At 47.9% G+C, this 19,777-nt stretch overlaps 1 protein-coding gene across 1 annotated transcript in view; it reads left to right on the top strand.

Annotated features, from left to right (window-relative positions):
- The window catches only part of taok3a (TAO kinase 3a), a 135,436-nt gene that overhangs the window by 72,372 nt on the left and 43,287 nt on the right, over nt 1-19,777 (top strand). The window contains exons 3-10 of the mRNA XM_056273590.1: nt 2,380-2,616; nt 8,503-8,574; nt 10,157-10,258; nt 10,831-10,876; nt 13,447-13,543; nt 16,260-16,373; nt 17,983-18,074; nt 18,989-19,082. Of these exons, the coding sequence (XP_056129565.1) occupies nt 2,482-2,616; nt 8,503-8,574; nt 10,157-10,258; nt 10,831-10,876; nt 13,447-13,543; nt 16,260-16,373; nt 17,983-18,074; nt 18,989-19,082 (752 nt within the window). The 5' untranslated portion in view covers nt 2,380-2,481. The remainder of the gene's footprint in view (nt 1-2,379; nt 2,617-8,502; nt 8,575-10,156; nt 10,259-10,830; nt 10,877-13,446; nt 13,544-16,259; nt 16,374-17,982; nt 18,075-18,988; nt 19,083-19,777) is intronic.

Here is a 19,777-nt window from a genome sequence, read left to right as displayed (position 1 = left end):
GAACAAACCAGAGTTCTGGCTGTGAATGATGTCATGTCTGTTAGTAGGGGTCTTCTGCCAGCTCGGTCTGCCATATTGCTTGTTAACAGCAGCAACTTTGCTACTTCTTGCATGCAGATCTTCTGGTTGCGAGTCTAAGAGGGATATATTTAGAAGCACTGTGCCGGCTGAGACCCCTTTAAGAGCAGGCAGATGTGGTGATGCTGATGCTCGGTGTCTGGGTGCCCGCGCGTGTTACTGTCTCTGCCTGTATGTCAGCTTGCTCTTTGGGGCTGGCCTCTGGAGCCTGATGTGCTGTCTTCATCTTCACCCATGTATGTGCAGATATAAAGAGCGAAGGAGTATTGTGCACGGGAGTCTGAGCATCGTGTGTGTGTGTGTGTGTTTGCGTGTCTCTCTCACTGCAAGGCTAACTGGATCAGGGCATCCAGGCTGTGTACACACTCGATGGCCTGTCTGCAGCCCTGTGACGCACAACAACCCTGCCTGCTGCCATAGCGCTGTGTGTGTGTGTGTGTGTGTGTGTGTGTGTGTGTGTGTGTGTGTGTGTGCGTGCGCGCACAGACAGGCAAACATGACACATTGTGCATATGTGGAAACGATGGGATAGTGACTCAGCTTCAGCTGCTAATTGTGTGTGTGTGTGTAGTTTGTAGTTGTGTGAATGTGGTGTGAGTTTGTGTTATTGGGACTTTGTGTGTGGATGAGCTACAGAACCAGACAGTGAGCCGTCCTCAAATGACTGTCCTTTTTTTCCTCCCCTTCCCATTTGCATTGTACATGGGACACACACACACACTTATGGATATGTGTGTTGCTGGAACGAGGTCAGGTCGAGCATGTGGTAAAGGTTAGACATAACCAGAGAACGGCTGGACATTTTCCAGAACAGTGTTGCCCCATATAAGTCGTGCCTGTCGGCATGCATGTACGATATTTATGCCACAGGTTATTTGCAGTTTGAGCTCATCTTTGCATTTATTTATCGCACAATCTGTCTGTTTTGCTTTCTCAGAAGTATCAAGTTTGGAAGTGACCATATGGAGACATGGAAACCCAACTCAAAGCGTATTAAGTACATTAATGATATACGCTGATGAACCAAAACATTATGACCGCTTGCCTAATATGCTGGTGGTCCTCCATGTGCCGCCAAAGCAGTGCCAAACCACCGAGGCAAGGACTCTACAAGACCCCTGAAGGTGCCCTGTTGTATCTGGCACCATAAACATTAGCGGCAGATCCTTCGAGTCCCGTAAGTTTCGAGGTGGACCGACAAGTCCATTCCAGCACGTCCCGCAGTCGCACGATCGGATTGAGATCTGGAGGCCAGGGCAACACCTTGAACACTTCATCATGTTCCTCAAACCGTTCCTGAACAGAGTGTGCCATGAGGCAGGAGGCATCATCCTGCTGAAAGAGGCTGCCTTCAGGGAATACCATTGCCATGTAGGGTTGTACCTGGTCTTCAGCGGTGTTTAGGTAGGTGGCATGTATCAAATTGACATCCACATGAATGGCCGGACCCAGAGTTTCCCAGCACCGGCTTGTCGTCTTCCCACAGTGCATCCTGGTGCCATCCAGTCCCCAGGTAAACAGCCCACACAACACGGCCATCCACGTGATCTAAAAGAGAATGGGACGAATCGGACCAGGCGACCTTCTTCTGCTCTTGTGCTCATTGTAGGAGCTTTCGACGGTGGACTGGGGTCATCGTGGGCACTCTGACCGGTCTGTGGCTGCACAGCCCCATACGCAGTAGGGTGCGGTGTGTGTTGTGACACATTCCTCCCATAACTATCGTAACAATTTTCTGTGACTTGTGTCACAGTAGACCTTCTGTCGGTCGGGACCAGACGGGCCTTCATTGCCCTCGTGCATCGATGAGCCTTGGGTGCCCAACGCTCTGCTCGGTTTGTGGTTTTCCCTCCTTGGACCACTGTCGGTAGGTGCTCACCACTGCTGACAGGGAGCACCCCGCAAGCCTTCCCGTTTCAGAGATGCCCTGACCCAGTCATCTGGCCTGAACAATTTGGTCCTTGTCAAACTCGCTCGGGTCTTTACTCCTGCATCCAAAACGCTGACTACGAGAACTGATTTTTCCCTCACTATCTAATCTACCCAGACCTTGACCTGTGCCCTTGTATGGAGATGACCAACATTATTCGGTTCACCTGAAACATTATGACCACTAGTCATAATGTTTTGGCTCATCAGTGTATATGTAACAAATATGTCATTAATTTGTATCCTCTTTTTCTCTGTTTGTCTCTCTCTCCTAAATCCATTCTTTGTGTGTCTGTCTGTGTCTGTGCTTGTATTTGTCTGTGGGCTTGTCCATGTGTGTGCTCATGTGCGTCTTATCACCTCACCCTACAGGTCCAGCTGGCCAATGCCGGCCCCGTCGTACACGTCTGGCGGCGGCAGCAGCAGTAGCGTGTGTGAGACCACGGTCCCCGGTGCCTAGCCCATGTGCAGCGCATGATGCCGTCGTCTGCGCGGAAAGGGGCGCTGAAGGACCCCGAGCTGGCCGACCTCTTCTTCAAAGACGATCCCGAGGACGTGTTCTGCGACCTGCACGAGATCGGCCATGGCAGCTTCGGGGCCGTCTACTTTGTGAGTCACCCGTCATGTTTTTAACAAATGGGCTGGATGTTCCCCATTAACCCCCATGGGTCCCCCCTGTGGCCTGTAAAATTCCTGAAAGTTGCAGTAAATCCTTAAAAGTTTTGGATTATGTTTTGAAAAACTTGAATCTGCTTTAAATCATAGACCCCCCCCCTTTTCTCCCCAGTTGTACTTGGCCAGTTACTCCATTCTTCCGAGCAGTCCCGGTTGTTGCTCCACCCCCTCTGCCGATCTGGAGAGGGCTGCAGACTACCACATGCCTCCTCCCATACATGTGGGGTCGCCAGCTGCTTCTTTTCACCTGACAGTGAGGAGTTTCGCCAGGGGGATGTAGCACGTGGGGGGGATCACGCTATTCCCCCCAGTCCCCCGAACAGGCGCCCCAACTGAACACAGAAGCAGCTAGTGCAGCGACCATGACACATACCCACATCTGGCTTCCCACCCGCAGACATGGCCAATTGTGTCTGTAGGGACACCCGACCAAGCCAGAGGTAACATGGGGATTCGAACTGGCGATCCCCGTGTTGGTAGGCAACGGAATAGACCACCACACTATCCAGACACCCGATTTATTTATTTATTTTAAGAAAAGTTATTAGCACCTGACACTTGTACTTCGTCATGCAAAAAGGTGATGATTAAGTTTAAAGCTATACAGTAAAGCCCCTTTAATAGAGCCTTTACATACAGCCCCAACGAACACAGTGTACACCAAAATGTACTGTATGAACACTGAAATTGCTTTTTAATTCACTGAGCCATTTGCTTTGATACCTGAAATGCATTTTGGGATTTTGTTTTCAAATAGCAACAATCCCGTGTCACCTTGCCCTCTCAATTCTCTAAACGGGAGACGGAGATGTGGCACTGCAAAGCTTCAGCATCACGTGGCGTTGCACGATCAGCTGGTTGACTCACTGACTGGCTCAGTGCCGTCCGGTTCACACGCCGTTTGAATCTTCTTCTGCTGCAGCCAGAGACGGTTTAAATCATAGGTGAGACAGCGCTCTCTCTCGGGTGGCGTGGCGGTTTATTCCGTTGCCTACCAACGCGGGGATCGCCAGTTCGAATCCCCGTGTTAACTCCGGCTTGGTCGGGCGCTCCTACAGACACAATTGGCCGTGTCTGCGGGTCGGAAGCCGAATGTAGGTATGTGTCCTGGTTACTGCACTAGCACCTCCTCTGGTCGGTCGGGGCGCTTGTTTGGGGGGGGGGGGACTGCGGGGAGTAGCGTGATCCTCTCACGTGCTACGTCCTCCTGGTGAAACTCCTCACTGTCAGGTGAAGAGAAGCGGCTGGCGACTCCACATGTATCGGAGGAGGCATGCAGTAGTCCGCAGCCCTCCCCGGACTGGCAGAGGGGGTGGAGCAGTGACCGGGACGGCTCAGAAGAGTGGGGTAATTGGCCAGATACAATTGGGGAGAAAAAGGCGGTAAAAATCCAAAATAAATAAATTACCGCCCTGCAGCGTTTCCAAGATGGCGCTGGAGTGAACCTGCTTCCTCTGGAGAGGCTTTGCCGCTGCATCGTGGGAGTGCTGGTCCGTTAAAGTTCTGTGCTACCAGCAACAGCGTAGCGGCGTTCGCCCTTTCAACACGCCTCCCCGATCATCAAAGCAGAAAGTTGATTTACTTACTAACTAGTTCCCCTACACATTGATACATTGACTCGTTGATTTGTACACTCACTGGGAATGTGGTCCGGTGTACCATGGCTCACTGAGTGCCAGTAAGTGGATTTCCAGATTCCCCTCTCGGCAGTTTCTTCTCTGTTGCCTTTTATTATTAATCTCATCATCACTAATTACTCATCAAGCCTTTGATTCTAAAGCTGCGTAAAGGTGTGTGTGTGTGTGTGTGTGTGTCTCCGCTCTCTTTTTCCTGCCCTGTCCTCCCTCTCCTTTCCTTCACTCTTCGTCTTCTTTCCTCATCTCCTCCCTCTGCATCCTTACACCCTCTCCTCTTTCCTGCTCTTTTCCTTTGTGAGCTTCCTCCCCTTCTTCTCTTCTCTCTTCCTTCGCCTCTCTTCTTCACCAGCATCCTCTTCCTCTCCTGTGCCCTTTCTCCTGTGTCTTCTCTTTCCTAGTCTTCCCCTTTCTTCTTCTCCTCTCCCTTTCCGTCCTCACTCTCCTCCCCTCTCATCTCTTATCATCTGCCCCCCCCCCCGATCGCCTCCTCATTCCCGCCTCATCCCCTCAGCATCTCCAGCTGCAGGGTTTGGGGTGGGTGGGGGTGATAAGCCTCGACTCTTGCTCCATAAGACAGCTGTTCTCTCAGCAGAGGGAGAGGGAAGCTGGCAATAGTAGAGCAAGGATTTTCTGGGCTGGCATGGCATTACTATTCCCATCTATCCCCTGTCACTAACGTGTGTGCGCACACACACACACACACACACACACACACACACACACACACACACACCAGAACTCCAGTCCATCAGCAGTGGCCATGATGAACAAACCCGTCTGGCTAGCACGGTCTACCATTCAGCTAAATCCCTCCCTAATGCCAACGCTGTGCTCACTGACACACTTCTGCTATTTGCATCACAACTGGTACACTGCTGGCGTAAGCTGCTTGCCAAACGGCCTTCAGTGTAAGCTCACCGGGGCTGCATTCAGTTCAAATTCCGTCAGTACAGGAAGTACATTTTCCTCACGATTCAAGTATTGAAAGTGTAATACTTATTAACGCAGCGACTCGTGGCTGGAATGCTCTGTCATTAGCATATGAGTTATAGTTTTACAATTAAAACTGATTTAACAGGCGCCTGGGTAGCGTGGCGGTCTACTCCATTGCCTGCCAACACAGGGATCGCCGGTTCGAATCCCTGTGTTACCTCTGGCGTGATCGGGCGTCCCTACAGACACAATTGGCCTTGTCTACGGTTGGGAAGCCGGATGTGGGTATGTGTCCTGGTCGCTGCACTAGCGCCTCCTCTGGTCGGTGGGGGTGCCTGTTCAGGGGGGAGGGGGAAGGGGGGGTAGTGTGATCCTCCCGTCTTCCTGGCGAAACTCCTCACTGTCAGGTGAAAAGAAGTGGCTGGCGACTCCACATGTATCAGAGGAGGCATGTGGTCGTCTGCAGCCCTCCCCGGACCAGCAGAGGGGGTGGAGCAGAGACCGGGACGGCTTGGCCAGGTACAATTAGGGAGAAAAAGAGGGGAAAAGCAAACACAAAAACAAAACTGGTTTAAATCGAAAGTGAGAGGTGCCTTGGCTGTGTTGAATTCAGTTTCGACCTCAGTGATGCAGCCGTGGCCGAGTTCCCATCTTGTTTTACTGCATGCTTGTTTCACCACATCTACTCATGCACTTATGGCTCCTAATCACAAGAGGATTTCTTTTGTGGGGGGGGGGCATATTTTGTTCCACAATATTCTGCTACGGAATTATGTAAGAAAGAACTGTGCAGCGCTAATGCAGGCTTGCAAGTTAGCTGGAGGCTAAACACATGAAAGGAGACTTTGACGGTGCAACGGCTAAGAGAGGAATGTGTGCACAGACTGCTCATATAACTTGATTGGTGCTGTATGCATGCATAGTCGAGGCTATTTAGAGTGTTGTACATGCATGCATGATTTATGCATGCAAGAACGAGGCCTTTTTACTTCAAGGGGGAACTCCATCTAAGTGCAGAACAGGGGAAACTCCCCCTTTGCTCAAAATGTGCCGAAGGCATGTCACCCAGGGCCTTCAATGCACAAGAAGAATTGTGTTGTATGAATTAACCTCCTGTAATTATTGATACACGTTCAAGCCGCTGCAGTTGCAGTTAGCTCTTAATGTGTTTCAGTATTTCAGCGGCGCAGTATTTCCTTCCGTTGCCGACCCTCTGTGTGTTAAACCAGTGGGAGTGACTACTATTCATGAGAGGACAAGCGGTCATGGTGATCAGATGACAATAAAACCGAATGAAAATATCCCGCTACCTGCTCCATCATCGCTGTAATTCTCTCTGATTCCCCAACACAACATTTCCATTGTTTGTGAGTGGGATGGCGATGAGTTGTGCGCTTTGGCTGAAGTTCAGTCTAACAGACCCCGAGGTTAAATATCCTCCGGGGTTAAAACCATGGTATAGTATACTCCAGCGGTGCATCTCGAACACACGGCTACCAGCGAACCCTCACGCAGCAGCTATGAAGGATTCTGTGCTAACCCTCCATCCATGGTCAGATTAACCCACCAGGGGGCCCCGGGGCATGCACGTACATTGCCCCCCCCCCCGCCCGTCCCATCAGATAGACTATGCAAACAATACTAAACATTGTTAAATGTAAAACTAATGCAAATACTCAACATGGTAGTCGACGCTATGCCAATCTGCATGGGATTCGGATGGCGACTACAAAGTACAACACAATTTTGAATCGCAAAACAAACAGAGATGAGAATAGCAGCTCACAGCATCAATAGAGACTTTGTAGCTTGGGGCCCTGCATCAGTAGAGACTGTAGCTTGGGGCCCCCGCATCAACAGAGACTTTGTAGCTTGGGGCCCTGCATCAGCAGAGACTGTAGCTTGGGGCCCTGCATCAGTAGAGACTGTAGCTTGGAGCCCTGCATCAATAGAGACTAGCTTGGGCCCTGCATTGCGATGCAGTGTTGGAACAAACATCTCTTGTAGGGTATGATTGGGGATCCCTACTATACGCGAACACAATACCCCTGACCTTTTGGGGCCCCTCGTGGTCCGGGGCCCCGGGGCACTCGCCCAGCATGCCCGGTCTGTAATCCAGCCTTGCCTCCATCCCATGTGATGTGTGGAACCTGCTGATATGTGATGCAGTTCCAGCCCATCAAACTACCAATTCATGCTCAGGGTAAAATCGTTCCCTTTCACAAAGTAAAATCCTCCTGCTAACAGAAGAAACTACATTTCGCCTTCAGCTGTAAGTGCTTTGTCTGATATTGTCTGTATTTGTTTGCTGCTTACCTGATTTCCAGTCTGGTGGACCTTCAGATCTGTTGTCGTTAAGTTGTCAGTTGCCATCGGGGATCGGTAAACAACTGACCCATATTACTCAGTGTTGAAGACAAATTACTTACTGAGACAGAAATGGTTCAGAATTTCAGGCGTTTGCTAATGGGACGTTTTGGATATGTTGGTCAGCATCTTTGCACAGCTGAGCTGTGATATTTAGAGAAAATCCAAAAAAAAAATTTTCTTTTACATTAAGATGCCACCGTTCTTACTACTTGTACCGTGTCAGTTGTCTATGGTTCATAGTATTGGTTGCTGATCATATGGAATTATCAATTAAACCTTCTAAGCCGCCCTCTATTTATCATCATTGTCCTATTTTGATGAACGTGATGACAGGCATGGCCGCAAGTCCATGAATACTGGGATGGCGTCCAGCGCTTTACCTGTGCCCCCGTTGGTAGGGTTAACGGTTGTGTCAGGAAGGGCATCCGACCTAACATTTTGCCAAATCAGTATGCAGATTGACAAGACCATACCGAATCAGTCGAGGCTCTGTACTGGATCGGTCAAGGCCCAGGTTAACAGCGGCCATCATCGGTGTTGTGTCCCCACAAGGTACCGATGGAAACTAAAATCTGCTCTGGCGACCCCTGAAAAACGGGGAATAAGCCGAAAGAAGAAGTCCTGTTTTGATGAACAGTAATTAACTAGTTATACTAATTCCTCAAAGTGTGATGTAAAAATAGGCTAGATGATCATCTGCAGAGCTCTGACTTCATGGCCACAGGGTAAAAAAAACCTTGAGTCAGTCCTGTGATGTCTTGTGAGAGATGACTGTCCTCATGTTAACCCTGTGCCTTTATTCTCTCTCTCTCCCTCTCTCTCTCTCTCTCTCTCTCTCTCTCTCTCTCTCTCTCTCTCTCTCTCTCTCTCTCTCCTTCAGGCACGTAACTCCTACTCCAATGAAGTGGTGGCCATCAAGAAGATGTCCTACAATGGCAAACAGACCACTGAAGTAAGAAAAACTTGTGCATGCGTTACACTCTCGTGTCATTTCACATTTATTTATAAGGCCTTGACCATGGTTTCAGCCTCTGTGACTCAGCCCGGTGAAAACAGTTAGATACGCCCCAACTCTTACACCATTAGTTTTGTTTAAAAGAGCCTTACAGCACTGTACTTTGGCCTTTGACACTGTATCCAGTCCTCTGTGATTGAAAGCTTTGTGAACACCGTGACCTCTGTGGATACGGCAGTGCCCACATGTGCAAAACCGACATTGGAGATGTACTGACACCACGCTGCACATCGTACAGTGTTGGCTAAGCTTCTGTCATGTTTCTGTACCAATGTCTCGAGAGAAACTAGAACCATTCTCCTTTTCTCCTGTCATCGGTTTACTGCTGTGGAATTAACTTGTCATTCAGTCCACCTGTCTTTGTAGCCATCCTATAAAGGTTATATGATGCAAAAATAAACGTGCCTCACTGTGGTATTTGATGCTATGATGAAGCCAACAGTGTGATATTCATGGACAGGATCTCAAGGCGCAGCCAAGGTGAGGAGTGTGTTTGTATTGGGAACCTCAGAATTGCATCGCTGCTCTTTGCAGATGATGTGGTTTTGTTGGCTTCATCGGAATGTGACCTCCAGCGCACACTGGGGCAGTTTGCAGCCGAGTGTGAAATGGCCAGGGTGAAAGTCAGCACCTCCAAGTCTGAGGCCATGGTTCTGTACTGGAAAATGGTGGATTGCTCCCTCCGGGTTGGAGATGAGTTGTTGCCTCAAGTGAAGGAGTTCAAGTATCTCAGGGTTTAGTTAGCGAGTGAGGGGAGGATGGAGCGGGAGATTGACAGGCGGATTGGTGCAGCATCAGCAGTAATGCAGACGTTGTACCGGACCGTTGTGGTGAAGAGGAAGCTGAGCTGGAAGGCAAAGCTTTCAATTTACCAGTCAATCTTCATTCCAACCCTCACCTATGGTCATGAGCTTTGGGCAGTGACCGAAAGGGCGGCTGAAATTAGTTCCTCCGGAGGGTGTCTGTGCTCAGCCTTAGAGATAGGGTGAGGATCTCGGAGTAGAGCCACTGCTCCTTCGTATCAAAAGGAGCCAGTTGAGGTGGTTCAGGCATCTGATTAGGATGCCTTCTGGGCGCCTTCCTTTGGAGGTTTTCCGGGCACATCAAACTGGTAGGAGACCCCGGGGTGGACCCAGAACTCGCTGGATGGACTACATCTCCAATCTTGCCTGGGAACGCCTTGGGATCCCCCAGGAGGAGCTGGAGGGTGTTGCTGGGGAGATGGACGTCTGGAATACCCTACTTAGCTTACTGCCACCGCGACCCGACCCCAGAGAAGCAGCTGATGATGATGATGATGATGATGATGATGATGATGATGATGATGATGATGATGATGATGATGATGATTAAGCCTGCAGGACCCTTGCATCTCTTGCCTGTTACATCACCATCTCTGGCCATATCTGTAATGACAATTGATAATGTGCTGTTGGGTTTTGTTGCCATGATGCATGCAAATGGTAACTTATCTTGTTTGTTTGTCTGCCTTTGTTTTGTTTCAATTTTTGTGTGGCAGAAGTGGCAGGACATCATTAAGGAGGTCAAGTTTCTGGAACAGCTGCGACACCCAAACACCATTGAATACAAAGGCTGCTACTTAAAGGACAACACTGCCTGGGTTAGTGGAGTCGGGTGGTGCTGATGGTCGAGGGAGCTTCCCTTCCCCTCCTCCCGCTCTTTTTCTTTCCTCCCTTTTCTGCTGTCGCCTGTCCCTTATCTCTTCCTGTCTGCATCACTCTGTCTCCTCTTACCTCCGCACTCCAACGTGTACCCCCTTGTCTACTTCCTCTTTCTGTCAGTCTCTCACTTCTTGACATTCCTCTCTCTCTCTCTCTCTCTCTCTCTCTCTCTCTCTTCCCAATCTTCTTTTTTGGCCTGTGTTTGTGCATATTATAGGTACATGTTAAATAAAAATCCAGAAATTCATCCACTGTGAACATAATTCAAAATTTTATGGGGTTTTTTTTTTGCAGTAAAGAGGGTCTTCACACATCTGTGACTACTTACCCCAAAACTCAACTGTTTTATTGACCTACAGCTGATATTGAAAGGACAGCTCAAATTAAAGAAAATAGTTTGAAGCTTGTTTTGAGCTTCGTAGAAACAAGATGTTTAATGACCCGGCGAACCTTGTGTCAGTGTTGGATTGGCGGGCTGTGACTGTGTGCTTGCTGTCTGTGTGTCTTGCAGCTGGTGATGGAGTACTGTCTAGGCTCTGCATCAGACCTACTGGAGGGTAAGTGTGTCTGTTACCACATGCATGCACATACATACAGTCACTGCACACATGTAACTCACATGTGTCCATAGAGACGTCTGTTTTTTCTTTTCTTTTTTTTTTTTTTTTGTGGATTCTTTCCCCTTTTTTCTCCCCAATTGTATCAGGCTGGTTACCCCACTCTTCCGAGCCATCCCGGTCACTGCTCCACCCCTTTGCCGATCCGGGGAGGGCTGCAGACTACCACATGCCTCCTCCGATACATGTGGAGTCACCAGCTGCTTCTTTTCACCTGACAGTGAGGAGTTTCACCAGGGGGATGTAGCACGTGGGAGAATCACGCTATTCCCCCTAGTCCCCCCCCCCCCGAACAGGCGCCCCGGCCGACCAGAAGAGGCGCTAGTGCATCAACCAGGACACATATCCACATCCGGCTTCCCACCCGCAGACACAGCCAATTGTGTCTGTGGGGACGCCCGGCCAAGCCGGAGGTAATACGGCGATTCGAACCAGTGATCCCCATGTTGGTAGGCAGCGGAATAGACCGCTATGCTATCCGGACCCGAATACTTTTTCCTAGGATGAATCCGGGAAGTTCCCACCTTCAGGCGCTAGGATTGGCCAGATCTGCTTGTCAGTCAAAGCCGATGCGAACACACAACAACCCTAACCCTAGCCATGTTTGCTAGCTAATTGTTAGCCATTAGCCACATTTGCGACCAAGCTAACTGTGCCAACTTAACTTTGTGTGTACGGTAAGAATATATTTCTTCTAGGATGAATCCCAAAAGTTGACTGACAGGCTGATCTGGCCAATCCTAGCGCCTGAGGGCGGGAACTTTCCAGATTCATCTTAGGAAAAAAATATTGGCTACCTGGACGCCCTCTTTTTTATATTAATGAAAGAGTTTCTCTGTTTTAAAAGCAAGTAGACAAGTAGAGATTTTATTCATAAAGCATCTCATAGATTGTGATGACTGAACCCGGATCAGTTTGGTACAGCACAGTTGCCACTTGCTTACAGACCAATTTCCTCAGCAGCAGCCAGGCATGTGGCCAGTGGCTGTTCTCTTAACTAATACAACAGGCAGTCAGGAGAGCTTAGATTATTCCTCCTGTTCTAACATCTGAGATGGATGTGTACTCACATCACTTCTGCATAGACTTGGATTATAGCAAACATTATTACTGTAAAGACCAAATGTTCAACAGTCCCCTGATGCTGTTTAATTATACAAGACAATCATTACTAATACAGATACACAAAACAGCACAATTCTACTCTTGTTTATCTATCTATCTATCTATCTATCTATCTATCTATCTATCTATCTATCTATCTATCTATCTATCTGTCTGTCTGTCTGTCTGTCTGTCTGTCTAATGTATTGATATGATCAATCGTTCTAAAGTCCAGTACTCTGGGGAGACGCACATACACACACACACACACACACACACAGCTTTGCTGGGTTTCTGTTCTGCCAGATATGCAGATATGTAATAAGGTAAACTTTAGAACTGGAACAACAGGTGAAGGTAATTAAATCCTGGCAGAACAGGAAGTCAGCAGTGTTGTGAGGGTCCAGATAACAGGGCTGGATCTGAACTGTTTTCCTGTCCCATTGACTTGGGGTGTGTGTGTCTGTGTTTGTGTGTGTGTGTGTGTGTGTGTGTGTGTGTGTGTGTGTGTGTGTGTGTGTGTGTGTGTGTGTGTGTATATGAGGTAATTTTAGAGTCCCTGAAATTCCTCGGTCATAGGTGTGCTGTGACCTTTCACCTCATCTCACAGCCTGCAACAGAGCAGTGGTCCTCAGACGGTCCGCAGGGGCCGGGCTTTCACAGCCCAGATCCCAGCCAGATGGCACGGGCCAGAGGAGTGTTTTGTTATTCAGTTATTAGCGAAGCAGACATGCTGTACTCTGTAGCTACACCTCTATGAAGAGCTTTGTGCGTGACAGGGTCGTTAAAGTGATTAACTCACATGCAGGTCGCCTCGGTAGGCAGAGTACTCGTTAAACTACAGAGGTTTCGGGGCATCCGGGTAACGTAGCGGTCTGGTCCATTGCCTACCAACCGCCAATTTGAATCTCCATGGTACCTCTGGCTTGGTCGGGCGTCCCTACAATTGGCCGTGTCTGCAGGTGGGAAGCCGGATGTGGATATGTGTCCTGGTTGCTGCACTAGTGCCTCCTCTGGTCGGTCTGGGCCCCTGTTCAGTGGGGAGGAGGAACTGGGGGGAATAGCGTGATCCTCCCATGCGCTACGTCCCCCTGGTGAAACTCCTCACTGTCAGGTGAAAAGAAGCGGCTGGCTACTCCACATGTATCAGAGGAGGCATGTGGTAGTCTGCAGCCCTACCTGGCTCGGCAGAGGGGTTGGAGCAGTGACCGGGACGGCTCAGAAGAGTGGGGTAATTGGCCAAGTACAACTGGGAAGAAAAAGGGGGAAAATTTTAAAAAAAAACTCCAGAGGTTTCATGTGTACCATTCAGGTGTAGACAGACATAATGTTGGATGTTTTACCCCCGAATCTTTGACGGGTCCTCGTTCATCCCTCCCTTGTCTCTCTCTCCCCACCCCCTTCAGTTCACAAGAAACCGCTCCAAGAGGTGGAAATCGCTGCCATTACCCATGGTGCCTTGTTAGGACTGGCTTACTTACATTCCCACAATATGATTCACAGGTGAGTTAGCTTGTCCCCTTGTTCCACGTGTTTCCCAACAGGGAAGTAGGTTCAAGTGATTTCACAGCACACCAACACGGCACACACCCAAACTACACACACACACACTTTACTGCCGTGTTGGCTAATAAGGCTTCACAACTATTCTGTATACCACTGGAAATCTGCAATTCACACTCCGCGCTCCTCCTTCAGCAGCACGTCGAGGAAGTAATTTCACCCTCCTTTCTCACTTCAGCCCATGATAATATCTTTTAATGATACACATTTATGATCGGAACCCAGCTCTTCGTCATCTGACAGGTTTTATAAAAATCTCTTCCACAGTGATCATCAATATTGTCATTAATATGATCATAAAAAGCTGTAAAAATGAAAGCATGATGTGGGGGAAAAACACAAGTGGCTTGTTTGTTAACGTTTTGGACACGTCTCAGTGGTCTCATATGCATGCAGGCTGCAGTCAGCAGGGCGGCCTGTGATGGGAGGAAGACTGTATTTGATCTGGCTGTCTTCATCATTTTACCACACATCACGTTAGCAGGACAGTTGTGTGTTATGAAGTGCAACAATGACTTAAAGTGTAACTGCCACTTAACACTAGAACGACCGGGATTTCACTCGTACCTAAAACGACCATGGGCGGTCAAACTGACGGCTGATTTTTAAACTCTGTATTTTGTCTAGATAAATACCCAGTTGAAATATTAATGCATTGCATATGTTAGTATGTCTGTTAGGAAACGACTGACACCACTATTAACATTTTAACAACTATAATACTATTTTAAAACAATTTAAACTTCAAAGAGACATGGTCGAACCTGAATAGAAGCGAAAATAGTGTAACGTGCATGGATAAGTAGACACATTGGTCCTTGACTAACGGGTCGGACCCTTTAGTCGACTGGTTAACGTTGTCGCTTGCGGAGCGGCAGACACAGGTTCGCGTCCCGGCCATGGCGACGGTCTCCCAGACTGCCCCCCGAATTCGCTACATTGGTGTCAGAAGTGGGATGGAGCGACCGTAAGGCCATCGGAAGCGTAGGCGCCCTGAGGCGTGAAGAAGCTGACATGCTTAAGCGCGGGGACGCGCTTCCCGAAGGAGGGGAGTAGTGTAACGTGCATGGATAAGTAGACACGTTGGTCCTTGACTAACGGGTCGGACCCTTTAGTCGACTGGTTAACGTTGTCGCTTGCAGGAGATACGGGTTCGCGTCCCGGCTGTGGTGACGGTATCTCGGACTGCCCCCCGAATTCGCTACAATATTACCTGAAAAACGAAACGGAAAACACATATTGATAATCGGACAAATGTAACAAGGCCTATAAAACGTGAAATGTAAAAAGAAAAAGTGAAAATAAATATTGAAACAGTCCCAAACAACGACCGGAATTTAAAAACTTCTAGAACGACCCGCCCACGGTTTTTAAACTCTATAGTCTGTCAAGATAAATGCCCAATTGAGATATTAATGCATTACATATGGTAGTATGTCTGTTAAGAAACCAACTGACACCAAAATTAAAATTTTAACAACTTTAGTACTATTTTTTCAAACAGTTTAAAGTCGCCGGTGTCCAACGCGTGTGAATACCGCAGCGCGTCGGTGGCGGTCATGGCGCGTCTGTAACAGCGTCAGACATGTTGGAAACGACACCTGAAAAACACAACGGGAAACACGCGTCGCTCATCGAACAAAGAGAACCGGATGTTGCGACCGAAATGACGCGACCGGCACACGTGACATGACGCTCACGATGGCGGCCAAATTACGCGTGGCCATTTTGACCGCTCATGGACGTTTTAGGTAGAGTTTATCACAACTTTTTTGTGTGCAGTTGATCTAAAACACATTTTAATGCAAATGCATGCCATTTTAGGAGCGTCCAGGGAGCGGCAGGTCTGTACCTTTTCCCCACAAAGTTATTAAACGTTGAAAATCCAAAACGGTCAGAATGACCGCCATGGTCGTTCTAGTAGTTTTAAAGTTCCGGTCGTTGTTTTGAGACTGTTTCAATATTTTTTTTCAGTTCGTTTTTTTACATTTCACGTTTTATAGGCCTTGTAACGTTTGTTAGATTAACAATATGTGCTTTCCATTTTGTTTTTCTGGTAATATTTTCACTTTTTCAACTTTGCTATTCAAGTTTGACCATGTCTCTCTGAAGTTAAGTTGTTTAAAAATAGTATTATAGTTTTTTAAATGTTAATTTTGGTGTCTGTCTTTTCCTAACAGACATACTAACATATGCAATGCATTAGTATCTCAACTGGATGTTTATCTTGACAGAATATAGAGTTTAAAAACCGGCCGTCATTTTGGCTGGTCATTGTCGTTTTAGGTACATCTTACCGTAACTTTTTTTGTGCGATTGATCTGAAACTCATTTTAATGCAAATTTAAGCAATTTTAGGAGCATTCAGCGAGCGGCAGGTCTTCATCTTTTTTTCCCGCAAAGTTATTAAACTTTGAAAATCCAAAACGGTCAAAATGACCGTCTTGGTCTTTCTATTAACATGAAATACAGCGCAGACCAGAGACAAGTGTGATTTCACTTGAATAGCCGTGCTTCCTAAATCTTCTTTTCACCCATCAACGCACTTATTCTCTCTCTCTCTGTCTGTCTGTCTCTCTGTCTTTCTGTCTGTCTCTCTCTCTCTCTGTCTGTCTCTCTCTCTCTCTGTCTGTCTGTCTGTCTCTCTCTCTCTCAGAGATGTGAAGGCTGGTAACATCCTGCTGACCGAGCTGGGCCAGGTCAAACTGGCCGACTTTGGCTCTGCCTCCATCGCCTCACCAGCCAACTCCTTCGTGGGAACACCTTACTGGTCAGTGCATATGACACAGATGAACAAACAGACCTATTTATGTACATGTATGTATGTACATGTATTTATTTATTTATTTATTTATTTATTTATGGGCAGTCAACTCACCTAAGTATTTTTTACTTAGTTAGACAGCAGGAAGGCTAAGAGGGACAAAGACTAGGGCAGACCGTTTCTGATCCTATGTTAGTGTCAGCGGACATGTCTGCTCAACTGTCTTAACACAGTCAGAAGGAGGCGTCCGGGTAGCATAGCGGTCTATTCTGTTGCCTACCAACACAGGGATCGCCGGTTCAAATCCCCGTGTTACCGCCGGCTTGGTCGGGCATCCCTACAGACACAATTGGCCGTGTCTGCGGGTGGGAAGCAGGATGTGGGTATATTTCCTGGTCGCCGCACTAGCGCCTCCTCTGGTCGTTCGGAACTGGGGGGAATAGCGTGATCCTCCCACGCGCTACGTCCCCCTGGTGAAACTCCTCACTATCAGGTGAAAAGAAGCGGCTGGTGACTCCACATGTATTGGACGAGGCATGTGGTAGTCTGCAGCCCTCCCCAGATATCAGCAGAGGGGGTGGAACAGTGACCGGGACGGCTCAGAAAAGTGGGGTAATTGGCCAGAAACAATTGGGGATAAAAAAAAGGGGGGTGGGGAAATCCCAATAAAAAAATAAATAGAAACCCAATCAGAGGGGATTTAAAGAAAATGATAAAAGTGGGACTATTGGTCTGAATACCCCTGTACTTTTTTTTATCCTGCGCTTGCAGGACTATTTTGTGTAGTGAGGGTAATAAACTGTCGATGCATTCTCATCCCATGGAATCATGTATTCCATGTTGGAGTGTACTGAATACCTGCCATGTCTCGTACAGACAACAGAGGGTACCTTGTGCGTCATATTTCTCCAAGTGTTGATACATGACGCGCAATTACTGTCTGTATTGAGATGCATCAGGTGTTCAGTAGACTTGGACGACCTTCTGCGGCAGTGTTGGACAGTCTAGCACGTTGTTAAATTTCACTGCCCGGCGCGCCTCCTGACAGACATGGAGGGGTACCTTTTGTGTCCTCACATATCAGTACTTTGACAAAGTGTTAATACGTGACGCCGTCGGATGAGCATGGGTTGAGGTTTTCTTCTGCGCACAGAACAGTAACCCCATGTTGGGATGGTTCGCCTGTCCATGTAGACATGTCTCACATCTTTCAGGCCTGGTCATAAGGAACACTGACTCACACACTCCCATCAGCCTCAGTGGCAGCTAACAACCTCACACAACCAGTGTGCTGATGGACTGCAACGATGTCAGAAAGCCAACAACACTTTGGCGCACTGGACTGATCCTATACCAATATGCATACAGGCAGTTCTTGCACTGCCCAGTACCACACACACACACACACACACACACACATGGACAGATACACACATTGTGAAGCTCCAGTAGTTATCACTGCACACCAGAGTCTCTGCAAGCTATGAAAAGCTTAGCAGGTTATGACATTTGCATGAATATTTCGTATACTTAATAAACTCGTGTGTGTGTGTGTGTGTGTGTGTGTGTGTGTGTGTGTGTGTGTGTGTGTGTGTGTGTGTGTGTGTGACCCCAGGATGGCCCCTGAAGTGATCCTAGCAATGGACGAGGGTCAGTATGAGGGGAAGGTAGACATCTGGTCCTTGGGGATTACCTGCATAGAACTGGGTGAGTGCAAATCCCCACAAAGAAACGATGAAAACACATAACAGCATGTAGTCTCACACAGGCAGTAACTTGGTGGGATTTATTGAGGTGGATAAATAAGACAGTAGAGTTAGTTTATCCAATGGAGAAGTGAGACAGCAGGTAAAGAAAAGATATGATAAGATGCTGCAGTATGTAGTTATAAGGGCTTGATGTACTAATAGTCACAGAATATTATGTGTGTATATATTCATGTGTATAAAAGCTGTGTGGCGGCACGGTGGCGCAGTGGTTAGCACTGTCACCTCACAGCAAGAAGGTCTTGAGTTCGAACCCCAGGGTTGTCCAACCTTGGGGGTCATCCCAGGCCGTCCTCAGTGTGGAGTTTGCATGTTCTCCCCGTGTCTGTGGTGGGTTTCCTCCGGGTGCTCTGGTTTCCCCCATCATCAAAAAAAGACGTGCACATTAGGGTTAGTACTCTGGTCTTGTGCCCCTGACCGAAGCATGGCAACCCCACGGGGATCAAGAGTCTATCAAAATAAAAAATAAAAAAATGCTGTTCTTGAGTTCTGTTGTTGGCTCTAAATGCAACCATAGCAACGTAGCTTAGCATCCTTTCAATAGCAGTGTACTGAAAGTCCACATCCAAAGACAGCATGTTGAACCATTATACTTCTTATTGTTCATCTCCTTCTCTTTCTCTTGCTCTTTCTCTCTGACTTGTTGCGCTTGTTCCATCTTGTCTGTCTATCCCAATTTAAAACGCTCTCTCCGCTCATGTCATCTGTCCATCTCCACTAAAACAACACGCTGCTGTCCTCTCTCTCGCCCGTCTCTGCATTTCTAAAACCATCGCTTTTCCTCTCATCCTTTTTCCCTCTGTCTCTCTCTCTCTCTCTCTGTCTTTCTCTTTCTCGCTTCTCCCCCTCATGTAGCGGAGCGCAAGCCGCCACTGTTCAACATGAACGCCATGAGTGCCTTATATCACATCGCCCAGAACGACTCCCCCACGCTGCAGTCCAACGAATGGTGAGTTCAAAAAACTCCTCACCTGTCATTATCCTTCTCTTTATTCATTATTATTATTTCTTAATCCTAGTGTGACCTAGCTTGAGAAATAAGATTAAGTCCAAGACACATAACAGTGCTCAACATGAAAATATTGTGACTCCGTAAACATGAGGTGGACGAGGACAGCACTGAGACGTGTAACTCGGTGAACTGGAGATGGATTTGGTGTGGATGAGTCAAGGCTGCGGTGCAGAGGTGTTGTGTGTTGTTCGAACTTAGAGAAAGAAGAAGTGGCAGTACCAAAGAAAACCATTTCAGGTGCATTCTGGGAAAGAGCATCCTGCTTCCTCTGGGCTCAGGTAGCATTTGTAGACTTGCCAGACGCTTCCAGTTCCCCAGAGAACCTGCTGGATCCACCTACCAGGAACCTGCTGAGACAAAAATGCACAACGCAACACAAGCCCCGACAGACCGAGTCATTGGGCTGTCACAAACTCCCAAACCTGATCTGAAAAAAAAAAAAAATCCAACGTTTATGCTCCAGTTTCTTTGAATTATATGTCAAGTGGCCATTCCGTCGCATGTCAGAATCACATTTGCAGATGAGTCTTCAGAAAACAAGAATGGGTGAGTGGTGAGTTGAAGGGATGGCAGATTTTAAATCTCCCCCACACAAGTTTGGCGCTGCAGCAGCGCTTGTCAGCCGAGAGCAG

Source organism: Lampris incognitus, chromosome 1 (assembly GCF_029633865.1).
Source record: "Lampris incognitus isolate fLamInc1 chromosome 1, fLamInc1.hap2, whole genome shotgun sequence".
Lineage (NCBI taxonomy): Eukaryota > Metazoa > Chordata > Actinopteri > Lampriformes > Lampridae > Lampris > Lampris incognitus.
Note: the sequence above shows the minus strand (reverse complement) of the source record. Positions and strands in the feature narration are given on the sequence as shown.